The sequence below is a fragment of the Bacillus rossius genome, chromosome 1, assembly GCF_032445375.1.
Source record: "Bacillus rossius redtenbacheri isolate Brsri chromosome 1, Brsri_v3, whole genome shotgun sequence".
NCBI lineage: Eukaryota > Metazoa > Arthropoda > Insecta > Phasmatodea > Bacillidae > Bacillus > Bacillus rossius.
Window position 1 is genome coordinate 314,653,460 of NC_086330.1, and position 13,696 is coordinate 314,667,155.

Sequence of the window (13,696 nt, forward strand, 5' to 3'; positions counted from 1 at the left end):
TCGGCATCGGCCCGACTTCGTGTGATTCCGATCCGCGATCTACGGTACCTTGAGTTATGTAGTTCACCAAGGGACATTACTAAAATATTATTTTTTTTTTGGCGAGTGACAAGACTCCTCGACCATCAACAGCAAGATGTATGGTGCTGTGGTATGTATTTGGACCTCATCCTATCAAAATTCAAAGACCTCGCAAAAATTTGTATAAGAAAAACCAAAAAACGGTGCAAGTAGGTAACAAAGTTTTTTTTTAACTAAATTCATTTGTAAAATTTTGTAATGATGCCATGTAACAATGAGAAAAAAACATTTTTTTTATTGGAAGGAAATAAACAAAGATAATTTAATAAACTCTTTTATTTCCAAATAATGTCGACGCAACCATCGTAATGAAAAATTCCTAAAGAACATTGTTTGTCTTTTATTACGTTTTTCTGTGTGCTTAGCCGGGCCACACATACAACGTAACAAAGCGTACAAAGAGCGTAACGGGACACATCGTAGTGGGACAATGTGCGTTACGAGACACTTTTTCGTGCATGCGGCCGGCGTTCATCGATTTATTAGACGTTGTCACGTCAAAAACTAACGAAGACACAAACAATTTAGATATATATACCAATAAATTTTCTTACAATAAATCATACATATACACGTACATTCACACATATTCAATCACACATATCTGATACCACAGCTAAACCTGATTGGAACTAAGCAAGTACCTGAATAATGTTTTCTTATAGTTATTCTATGTATTGGTGAGTACTACATACCACAGTTAAGGTTATTGTTGTGGTTGGAAATACTTATTGTAAACACTTGGTGTACATAATGAAATGATATCAGTTAAATTGCTAGTTTTTGAGATAACAGTCAATTAAATTACCGTATTTACTCGCGTAACGGACCCCCCCCCCCCCCCCCTTTTTTTCCAAATTTTCGACTCCAAAAAAGGGGAGTGGGTCTATATGCAAATTTGGAGCAAAAAATAGATTTTTCTTTTTTTCAGGTATGAAAAACTAACATTTAATAAAAGCAAAATGAAATACCGCCACAACTTATTTAAACGCCAATTTAATTTTGATTAAATGAAACAGCTGGCGGAACGACTGGCAAGTCGTGCGTCTTTGTTCGAATGAGGGAGGGTGGGGGAGGCAGCGACGCGGCAGGAGAGAGAGAGAGACCTTAGATAAACCCAGAAAAACATGTTTTGAAATTTTTTCTCAAAAATGTTTACAAAAAAGGAGGGGGGCGGGGGGCGTATACGCGGGCGGGGCCTTTACGTGAGCAAATACGGTATAATAAACTTGACTCCTATTGGTTTGAAACACAATAGTAGTAGTATTCTGGTTATTTTTATTGTATCTCATCACCTTGATACAATTACTGACCATAAACTTTCACACCTATAAGAATATAACCCACCTTATACAACCACAAAACTGTAATCAACAAACAATAAAAGGTAATATGTTAACAGGTGCAAGAACAATTTTTGATAAAAAGTCAAAACAGAATATTATGTGGCATGCATGTAATTGGCTTTTTATTATGTGAAATTTATAATTAGCATAATTACATTTGGTGAATTTAAAATTGACACAATATTTATGTGCAGGCATATTTTACATAACTATTTCAAAGTTAACAGTTTCAGTTACATTTGAATAATACTAGATGTTTTTCTGTAAATCTAGGTATGAAACATATTTTTCACATTGTTATTCGTCATCTAAAATACGGATCCTAAAAATGCATTGCCTTTATTTATCGTCATTTGGTATTCCTATAAGTCCGCAACTTCTGCTCGACTCTGTTTTGTAAAGACAATACGAACAGGTAAAGGGATGGATACACACCTGTGCAAGTGGCTGCTGCTCCCTGCGAGCAGGCCAGGACGTCTGTGCAGGCTACCTCTTCCTTCATCACTGCATGACACCAAGCCTCTTCCTCCGCTGGGACAAGCTCCGTGCCGGTGTAGGTGTAGGCAGCCATCCACTCCTTGGCAGCATCATCTTCACCCTGCGACACAAGGCCCACTGCAGGCTGGTAACTAAGATTACTGTAGTTTTAGAAAAATGTGTGATATGGGGGGGGGGGGGGGTTTACCACCACCCGTAACATGTGTAACAGAGATGTTGTCTTGTCCCTGGTAGGTCTGCGACCCAGCTAAACACTCTACGATCATCCCTGGTAGTTATACTCACCAGGTTAGCTCTGACCAGCTTTGCTCAGAATACTCCCAACCATTTAACAACCACGTCGGCTGGACGTTTGGAACATGTAGCAAGGTTTTCATAGAAGATTCTGGACGCCACATCCGTTGAGGATTGGAGTATACAAAACCCCCTGCCTTCGAGGAGAGGAAGGAGAAGCACCCCGACCACCAGTGAGTAAGAACAACGCTATACTCTACCACCCCGTTTTACCTGTGATGTCATGCTGCCCAACCCACTGATGCATTGAAACTGGGACTCTGTCTTCAAGCAGTGGTAAGCCGCATTACCTCCAAGCATAGAAGATAGTCATTGTACGAGACGGTCTTGTAGTTAGACGTCTCGGAATGAGTACTCACTCTAGGAGTAGTGACGGTAGTGACTCGCGAGGAGAGTCGAAGAGTTGAACTTGGAACCATGGCGTTCAGAAGTACGGTCTAGGGTGACGGCAGGGGTGTGGCATGGTAGCTGGAAATTTTCATTGATGTCATGACGAAATTACTCCGGTGGCGACTGGCTGACTTTCCTTAACAGTAGTAGCAGGTCTTAACGCAAGTGTTCCCGTACACGTGATAAGGTTCAGTGAAATGATCTGAACGTGTATTGTTCACCGAGTTGAAGACAGCCAGGGTGTGTCTGGCTATCTCGCCATCTTGGAGCAGCAGATTGAAAGAGCTTGCTTGAAAGAGAGTGGAGCAGAAGAGTGCAAGCTGTGGCCCTGATTCGCACCGCCAAGCAGTCACCCATTGAACGAGTCTTGGACTCACTTGAACAACTTGTGCCGCGCTGGGGGTGTGCCCTTCTGTCCTGCCATCTTGGATCACCTATGGTTACAAGTTTGATTCAAGAGTGAGCAGAGCAGAAGAGAGCGAGCAGTGGCGGTGAGCAACGGTGGGGAGCTGCCGTCGCCCGAATGAGTCTCTGGATTGCTTGGACAACTCGCTCCAATAATGACAGGATATGAGGCAAATTACAATTTTAATAGTGACGTCCAGTATGCGAGGCAGTTATAATAAGACGCCTTTAGTCTGCGTAATTTTGTATTAACATACTGTAGAGTTTTTGACCATTTAAACTTTAATTGCAATTGACAACAGTATGTATATTGCTTTACTTAAAAGGTGCTAGTAATTCTTAAGTTTGACACGTTTGTGTGGTTCTGCTGCCTTTTCTAAATAATGTCAGCTCTTAGTTAATGTTTATAAGGGCTATATTTCAACTGATGCTATATTGCAGCATTTGATGTACATTGAATATGCACAGTTCCTCTATTCAAGACGTAGTTTGTATATTAGATGTTACTAGCTGCAGTACCCGATGTTGCATGGACTGAACACAGGGTGAAAGTAGCTTTTTTCGTAAGCAGACCGGCAGACATTGTTTCACCAGCATATATTTATTTACCTCTATTTATCTAAAAATGTACTGTACATAATCTAGGATTAATGAAACATGGAAAATGGAAGATTACTGATACTAAAAAGATTCCATTATCTAGCTAATGCCCAGAATGTGTTTTTTGTTTGACGTAGGTACACATATACAAAGCATCTCTCTATTTCTCTCTATAAATCACACTATATTTCCCACTATTACTATCTCTATTCTCTACAGTTACGAATATAGAATATAATTTTTTTTGGGGGTTGGACTAAGCTTAAGTACCATTATTTGATCTTATTATTTTTATTTTGTTATTTTTTTTTAAGTGATTTATCATTCAATGATTAAGGATGATTTCAGGGGGGTCTAAGCAAAGTTATGTGACTAAATTATTTCATTAAGTTCACAGTTAATTTTTATAACTGAACTGAACCAATGCTTTATTATATGACAGTGTGTTGTTTTATAACCTGCACGTATTTAACATTTAATTGTATTCACTTTAATATTATTTTCTTCCCTACCCTTATTTTTTTTAAAACTTAATGTGATAACTTTTTTCTAATAATGATTTTTGCTCTCGTACCAACAACCCAATAATGTAAATTTTGTACAATGAAAAAGAATGTTGGTTTATTATTTTTTAGCTATAAATACGGTATAAAGTGAATGCATTAAAAAAGGAAGTTTTCCTTTTTATGTACAGTTTACAAAATGAAATCCAGATTTCTTGGTAAACAAGTAAACTTGTGAAGAACTTCATCACTTATTTTAATGTCTCTATCGATGGAAAGCAATGATAGTCCATCAAGCCTACTTTCCGATGCAGTATTTCTTAAGTATGTCTTCAGTTAGGTAGTATTTCAATACATTTCTGTTCGTTTATTTGTTTGGTTTCAATACAATTCAAACAATTCTATCATTGAAATTTGTTTCTATTAAAATTGTTTTATTTCATTACAATTGGTTTCTTCTTAAACTTGAGAAGCTTCTTTCCACGGTTGCAACAGAAACAGGCAGAACTGTGAACAGTTTCGAGAGAATATAAATGCTAGGAAAGAAAGTCTTGTCACATTTTTCTAGAGAACTAATGGTTGCTTTGGGAAGATTTTCAGATTTGTCCATTTCCGGTTAGTCAGGCGGAAATAGTTTTTTAACATCTAGCATTTACAGTGCTAGATTTAAATCATATGTATATCAAAATTATAGGCTACATGCTAAAATGAAACATGTTTTGGAGTTTGTAACGCCCTGGAGGGTTAGCGAATAGAATAGAATCCCTTTTGGGGTTAGCTTCGCTGCACAAGCAATATGCCAGGCGTTAGGTAAAATCCTTGAACAATTCCTGGGAAAGTTTTCCATATTGGTATAGCCCAGACCACAGCTGCAAAATTTTCTTCAAACACATCATTACATTTATTTTTTGCAGTCACCCAAACCCAATCGCAACCTTTCGGCCATACAACCATACAAATACTGGACAACCACCAATTATGAAGGAGGGAGGTGGTCAAATGTCTTCCACAATCAATCACACAAAACTTTAAAACACACTTTACAAAATGGCCAATCAGGGCACAAGTTTCAAACATGAAAATTTTTTTCATATATACAGCAGAACTGTGTTATAATGTTTTCCTGCTCATAAAATAATATTTTTTAAGTCCCCTCATTTTCCCCACGAGGACAATTTCCTGCATAAAAAGTTTCACAAATTATGCTTTTCCTGCTTATAAAGTTTGCTTTATAAAATTAAATAAATTTTAAAGAAAGGTTTTAAAAACCTACTAGTCCAACACTTATACCAGCTGTGAAATAAACATGTTAAAAGGTTTACTTTACACTTTATGTCATTGACAATCATTGTTAAACAATAGATATTGATTGTTCAAAGACAATTGCATCCAAAAACAAAATGTAAGTGTGCCAGAACACTATCACTACATGTTAGTGTTGGCTAATGCTGTGTATTAAATATATCAAAGGTACAAAACTTTCACAGTTACATGTCTTTTGGCACCCTATCTTGAAAAAACTTAATTCTTTTCCTTGTCATTCTAGTGTGTTTTCAGATGTACGTGCTCAGTCCTACAATATTTTAGTTTGCCAACTACTCCGTGATGGCAAAAAAATATGTTTTCTATTGCTGATAGTTTAATTTATTTCATTCGTAGCTAGGAAGCACAAAATTACATGTTTTCACGTGGCAAAGAAATTGTAAAAGGGCATTTCCACTCTAAATATCATCACAAATTGTGAGAAAATTTTACAGAAATGTGGCAGTGCATTTTTAAAGGCAAATAAAAAAAAAACTGGAAGCACGACGAGATTGAAAAATTGTTGGCTTGGTTAAGCAAATGCGAGCATCAAAAGTACTTATCAGTGGTTTTAACATTAAATTTGTTTACATGATTTGATGAATTCAATTGTAAAAAATTCAAACACTGACAAGTGCTAAATTGATGTTTCCTGCTTATAACATTTTCCTGCTTATAATGTTTTTTCCCCTAATGCTCCCTTGAAAAATGTTATAACAGGGTTCTATTGTACATATATATACATATATATAAATAGGGACTTCCCCTTCTCTGTTTCTTTCTCTCTCTCATGATTCATTTATCCTTGAGTTCCCATGCTTGGCAGGACATACAGCATCTCTCTCTCTCTCTCTTGCACTTCAGGGCATCACACGCTTCTTTTTCTCATACTATCATTGATGTAATTTACTAGCATTGATGTAATTTACCATCATATGCATCAGAATGCTTTGACAAAGAATAAGTAAAGAAAAATACACGATAAGAACTAAAAATTTAACCAACTACAAAAATACTGTAACAATTAACTTTTACCAGCATTATAATTTTACATTAAGTGAATTAACAGAAATACTTGACATGAACTAATGAGAAATATGAGCACAAACACACAAATTCTTCTTAACATAAGAAACAGCTTTACTTATATATAACTAGAAAATGTATTATCTATGTTCATAAAAAGTACCGTATTTACTCGAAGAAGGGTCACCCCTGCGTATGGGTTGCACCTTTAATTTTGAGTAATAAAAACTAACATTTTTTTCACAGTATGGATCACCCTGAAATATGGGTTGAACCATATTTCTATCTCCAGTAGAATACAAGTTAAGTCTTTATGGTCTGTAGCTCAGCTTATTGCCATGTAAGAAACACAGCAGTCATATAATTCGTTCCCCTTTTAATTCTTTATGGCCCTTCCTCCCCCTCCCCCCTAGCACAATCTAACAAAAAATACAAAGGAAAATAATACTACTTCTTATATCAGCGTTTCCCTTACAGCCTACTATTTTTTTTTTACCAGTCCCCTTCCCTAAAGGCGCATTTCCACTGAGGCAACATTTTGTCGCCATGACACATTCTACATATTGAAAAGGCAACATGTTTCCTGTTGTTTCTGGAAGAACTGTTTCCACTGCTGTCGCTCATGGCTGGCGACATGATGCCTATTGCCTATGTGTGTACACTACGTTCTATAAATACACGCAGTCATTTGTCAAAATGGAAGAAAGGATAGCAGCTGCTGCATTTCTTGTCTTGAATTCTGCTGCTGTTGAGCGTACAAGAAAACACCATTGGTGGAGAAGAGAGATATTCTTAAAGAGTGAACCATTTTAAGATGATTTTGTGATGAATCCGTTTAATCAAATTTTCAGAGACAAGTCTTCTGTAAATGTTGTCTCCCTGCAAAGTGATATAGATTGGCCAGTGTTATAAAGATTTGACACATTCCATTCTTTCTCTAGAACTAATCAAAACACAGGATTATAAATATTGTTTATAAACTTCAGGAGCTCTAAAGTCATGATAAATCAGAAGTTGCTGCAATTTAAGTAAAATGAAGAAGTGACTCGCATAGTAATGGAATGCTATAGAGACAATAAATAATTAACATCTGAGGCCACCACTTGAGGAATGTTTTGTTTAAAACACTTTCAATTTAATCTGTATTATTTGTATTTTCGAAGAATAAAAATTATATCTGTTATGACTTAATTGTTAGGATTTTTATTAGCTTTGGAGGGTAGGGAAATTTTGTTGTTGAATTCTGAATTTTCAATATTTTGAAGTATAGTTTTAAATTTGAGTACTCGCCAGAGAGTTAAGAATGCCTAGAAGAGCAGAAAAGTGCTATTATCACAATGGGCATTAGGAGATTCTACGAGAAACTGATGATTGTGAAGTACAAGTGGGATCAGAAGTTATAGTTAGGTGGCACGCTAAAGTTTCACTGAGAAAGCTGTATGGGAGTGAAGCATATAATAGATATAAAAAAATGGACTAATTTCAAGTGGTGACAGTGAGGTAACACTTGCTTTGAAGCTTGGTTATTGGTTCTCCTCTACTGCAAACTAAGTTTAAATTTTTTGATAGAAGCAGTATTAATTTATGTCCCTTGTTGAATGGGACACTGTGGAACAAGGGTTGAGCGGGACACGAAGAGACAATGCTAGGGCGATGATGCTGGGGGCTGAGTTCTGCAGAGAGATCCAGAGGCTTCGCACTGAGGTGTAAGACGGTATGAGGTCAACAGATGCTCGTGAAGATTGTCAACATAGATGACGGTGATTTTTACATCACCAGTCTATGATTTAGCATGTCACACAAGGGACCAATGACATCCACTTAGAAGAAAAAAAATTGAAAACAGCTCATCATTTCCTGTAGATGCTTGGGTTTATCAACATGATATCAATTTGTATAAGTTATGGGAGGAACTTAGGCGTGTAGGCCGCCTTTGAGAGCCTACCTTATTTTAATAAACAGCGTGAACCCTGCTGAGAGGGGATTTAATTACGTGTTTTTATTTATACTGGGGGAAATGGGCCTCGCTGTACACGGATGACATCATGGCCCTGAGAATAGTCACCAGGTCCACATGCCCGTAACACATGTGGTGGCGCCCTAGGTATAAAGCCAAGTAAATATGTCCGAAAATCTAAAACCTCTTTGCGTCAGCAAAGTGAAAATAACAATTTGATAATATTGAGTTTTAAGGTAGCAAAAGAAAGGTCTTTCGATTGGGAACTCCTGGGGTCTTAATATTTGAAACACTCATATGCTAGCTCAACACAAGGACAGCGAACTTGCTTACAAATTTATTCTCTGCAGAGTCAGTATACTAGAACAAAAATGTTCTGCATAGGTAAACATACCAAACCTCTTTTTCTTTTTTAATTTCCATATTGTAGCTGCACTTTTTTGTATTAAAAGACCTATCAGAGTTTGTGAAAGCCTTTCTTTGGCACATGTTCCTGAGTACAAAGGGCGTTCTTTAATCCGTCATTCTTTGGTTCAGCATTGTCACGTGATGCTTTGCGATCAAACATAACTTGATCATATGCACCTTCCAAAGTGGTTTCAGCTGCTTTTCTTTAGAACCTAATGTCTAAATAACTGTAGCTGTTTTTCTACTCAGTGCAAGGAATGTGGCACTCTCAGGTGATGGTACGGCACTCATTTTATTCAACAGGTTCACTTGAGCAAGACAGTCTCTCCCTAGACACTAATATACCTAAATTGACTAGTTTATACTAATTGCTCGGGCGGAGACTCAAGACATACTCCAAGTGGTTTAAGCCTTTACAGAAACAGGTGCTATGCTAGGTTTTATTCACTCATGTACAATGCGGTCTGATCACTGGATGAAAGAAACCAAACTTGGGTTTTTACTGTGTATAGGACTCTGACACAGACGTCCTGGGGCGAGTGGCGCAGCAAGCTACAGCTCGCCAGCCAAGATAGAAAGTGGTGTGGTGAGCTCTGCTTGGCAGCCTTTGGAGTTTCTTCATGGCCTATGCAGGGACAAATGATGGCCTTTTATACAGTTTCTGAGGACTCGGAACAAAGGTAGGGTGGAGGATTTCTGGGCATTCTAGAGCGGAATGATGCAGTTTGCACTCGGATGGCCAGGATGAGGAGTGGGGGTAGTGACCCAGTAGCCCTTGGATGGTTGCCCTTGGCAACAGAAATAGTGGCATGGTTGCCCTTTGCAATGGGGCTAATGGCCTCCTGATTGCTGAATGTGACCATTTCATTCCAAGCATCTGCCTCGGTACACACACATGTTTAAGACAGGAGGGGCTGGCTGAAGGCTTATTGCCAAGATGGTCATGCGCAGCACGCAGCTCATTCCGTAATTTGGCACCAAATAGAACTGCTTGCCTTCTGATTTTTTCATAGGAATTCAGGCAGAGTGACAAAGGATGTTGCAGCTTCCATTCAGAAATACCCATTGGTTCCAATGTTACATCTGCCAGACATCTACCAAACAACCTGGTTTTTTTTTGGTTCAAACTAGGTTTTTTTTTGTTAATCCATCTTTTTATTACGTTAGTTATTTTGGTTCCCAGCATGTTCTAAAGACCACAAAACCTCGCTTTCTGCCACTATGTTGAACCAGAAAAGTTATAACATCAAAGAACTGAACTCCAGCTAATCTTCACATCTGATTGTGATTAACCACAGAAAGGATAGTTCCCAAGAGTATTCTCCATAGAATGGGTGTTTCCCTACAGAATAGGGATTTACAGTAGGCAGGGATTTCCCACTGTACTGCAACATGTTATTTGTTTTGACAGATTAATTATTATTTATAATTTATTTATTTTGTTTGCTCTATGTCTAATATGTTATTTATTTTCAGAAACTGTAATTTATTTTTATGTGTATCTATGAGTATGTGACTCTATGGATTTTTCTGGACTATTTGAAATTATGTATTGTTGGGACCCCTCTAAGGACTAAATGAACTTTAAGACGGTAAACGGTAAAGTTAACGCCGTTATTTTGTAATATAAATTATTATTTTAATAATTTTTGATTTAAATTTTACGTGAAATTTTGTAATCTGCGCTATTGTTGCGTGCAGATTTCACGTTTTATTAAGTATTTAATGTAACTGATTTTGGTTTTCGGCCAATCACGGTCCGCCATTTGAAAGTTAAGTTAACTGGCTTAATTTAAGAAGCTAGTAGGAAAGAGAGTTCTATAATGGCCAGCTAAGAAAGCTGTAGCTTGTGACGTCGACTGTAATAAATCCTACAATTTAGCTAATGAGCGGTAGGCATCCCGAACCGAGGATGATTAATTATGTAATCTAGGGAGTCTAGATCATAATTAAGGATTTATCTAAAAAGATAAATGACCTAGGAGTGTAAAACGTGAGTAATTAAAAGTGCCAAAAATTTGTTTCCTCCACTTATGCACATCGTCACGTAACTCCCGTTTTCCGTCACATCGCCGCCAAAAACAAATGTAAACATTGATATTTTGCAGTAATTTGACATCATCTACGATATAAACGATATTTTGATACGAATTTAACAGTTTTACACACTATTACATCAACTCAGAGGTCCTACAGATTGAGAGACTCTGAGCTCTACCGACGATATTTCGAACCTTACTAGCCGAGGAAAATTAATTAAGATCCCTAAAAACGAATAATATAATAAAACTGTGTATTTTCGACGAAACCAAATAAAGACTTTTGTTTATGTATTAAATGTGCGCATCATAACTCCTGATGATTGGAATCCATGTGTGATCTGTGATGCCAAGTACCAGTTAGGAATTTGAATATAGTAACTAAATAAATATTATTAATAAGAGTAAATTTTGAACCCATTTTTCGTTTCAATAAATAATCATAAATTTTATTTATGAGTGTTGTGTTATGTCATTTCTAATTTAATTTGTCCTAGTGTGTATCTATGTGTATTTGTACCTTATTAAATTAATACCTAACTGTGGCTTAGAGAACATCAACACATACCATCGGAGAGCCACATCAAATAATATCGATTTTTTTTTCACAGTTCAACACAGCCCAACGTGTTAAGTATTTTTGTATCCATAGAGGTGGGGCCATTTGCTTGTAAACACAGTAAGAAGCTTCCCCACACCACAGAATAGGAATTTTTGTTAATAATAAATTTATTTATTTCCTCTTTTTTTTATACTTTGTCTACAATTCACTAATTAATTTAATTTTTCCAATGGTATTTAGCTGAGAATAATTTACAACTTATTTAGATAATTTAAATGATAATATCTTGATTAATATATAATTTTTTGTTCCTGTAAATCACAAGAAACATTAATGAGCTAACTTTTGTTGCTAGTAGAGGGGAATCAGACCTTTCATTAAAAATAATTAAAATACTATATTTAAAAATAAATTATTTAAAAAAAATGCCATTTGGTTTTTTCATAAAAACCACTTAGTTTAAACCATAGTTCAAACAGGTCCCTATACAAATTTATTACTGTATGACAATCTCCAAATGTTTTGAAAAATAAATATATATAACTTGACAACAGCTGTCAAGTCTCTCCTGGTCCCTAGGCCCGCTGTTGCCCATAGCCGTCTGGTCCGGGCATGAGTGTACAAAAGTGCTTTGAGTGGTGCTTCGAGCGGTGAGCGCACCCGAGCGCGGTGGCTGGTGTGACAAATGACAGTGTAATCTGACCCGGACCGCGTACTGTCTCTCACGCATCTCGTGGGTCCCCCTCCCCTGCTTCCCGCTCACCGTGCGCCAGTGCGTGGGAGTCAGTCATAGCTTGCCTCTCATCCGCGACGGACACGTCTGAGCGCGGCTCCGCGCTTCGCCGCTAGAGATTCATGAGTGGTTCGCCGTTTAGCAGACAGTGCCTTAACGACATAGACCGAACTAAATGGCGTCTCGAGCGACCGACAGCTCAGGGGTCGCTGTTGTCCTGGCACCCTGTTGTAAGCCACAAGGTGAGAACCCGTTCACTACCTGAATTTTAGGCTGGCCGACGCTCTCGTCACGACAGGGAATCACTCGCGACAGGGGTCAGAGAGCCAGGTGTCGTCAAACTATTATGAAATCAATATTAACTATAAGATATAAGCATTTTAATTTATATTTTAAACAAGACATCCAACTTCTATAATCACTATCTGGTTAAAATTAGCTCGCAACAATGAAACAGGCAAAACAAAATGTGATGACATCATCACTATACAGTTGTCTGCACTTACCTCATTTATTTTCTGAAACACTTGTTCAAAAGGCTCCAGCTCCACTGGTTCTTCCTTCACGCACACACTCTCTGTCGAAATCTACAATGAAGAGAAACATCATCACACATGATCAAGCATGGCCGTATTGAGGATCACTGGTACAGTTAACGCATATTCAGCTAACTAATAAAATTGTTTTGGGTTGATGTTCTGGGTGACAATCTTAAACACACCTAGTATGACCAGAATAGCTACAGTCAGAGTCCTGGCAACGGATTTCAGCTCCTGTAGTGGTCAACTAATTGTTCTGGAGACGTACGTGTTGAATGAGTCAATGTGTCCACAGTATGACATGATATGACACTGACTCAATGATTTTTGACCGGTAGTCTAACCTGCACGTCACTACAAGATATAGTATGTATTTAAACCCAGTTATAGACTGTATTAATTAATAAATAATATTTGTGTAGCCAAAATAAAATTATAAAATTCATTACAATTATACTTAAGTATATGTGTGAGGTACCTTATTCAATACATGCAACCATAATGAATGCATCTAACTTGTGTAAGAAACACTGTTTTAACTAGTATGATAGATGCTTTTACTTTCATTATACAAAGGATAATCTAGTTAATTCTGAAATGAACTTGAATACATCCTGAAATAGTTATTTTATAGACACACACATGAAACTGAACTTTACAAATGATTTTATAACCTCATAAAATTTTAGTTGCTGATACCAGGACTTGCCATATTATTTGCAAAATTTTTAGAGGTACAGGTAGAGCAATATACACTATTCAAGTGCCTCCACCTAAGGGATGATACACAGTAATGGTCTCTGACAATACTACTACTGAACACACACAAACAAACAATTTATTAGCTACAAACAAATTAGTGGGATCGATACTCTGCTTTGTCAGGACTGCTGGGTCGTTCCGGCTATGATGGGGTAGCAGAAGTATAGCTGAAATATATGTTAAGTCTACGAACACAGTTCTGTAATGGAGAAGAAAATTGGCAATCTCCTCAGGCAGCTGAAAACTCCTAA

At 37.2% G+C, this 13,696-nt stretch overlaps 1 protein-coding gene across 2 annotated transcripts in view; it reads right to left on the bottom strand.

Moving 5' to 3' along the window:
* LOC134527922 (gastrula zinc finger protein XlCGF57.1-like) overlaps positions 1-13,696 on the bottom strand; it is an 82,387-nt gene that overhangs the window by 41,970 nt on the left and 26,721 nt on the right. For both annotated transcript variants that reach the window (XM_063360958.1, XM_063360959.1), the window contains exons 3-4: positions 12,651-12,731; positions 1,863-2,025 (exon numbers count right to left, since the gene is read on the bottom strand). In XM_063360958.1, coding sequence (XP_063217028.1) covers positions 1,863-2,025; positions 12,651-12,731 — 244 coding nt within the window. The remainder of the gene's footprint in view (positions 1-1,862; positions 2,026-12,650; positions 12,732-13,696) is intronic.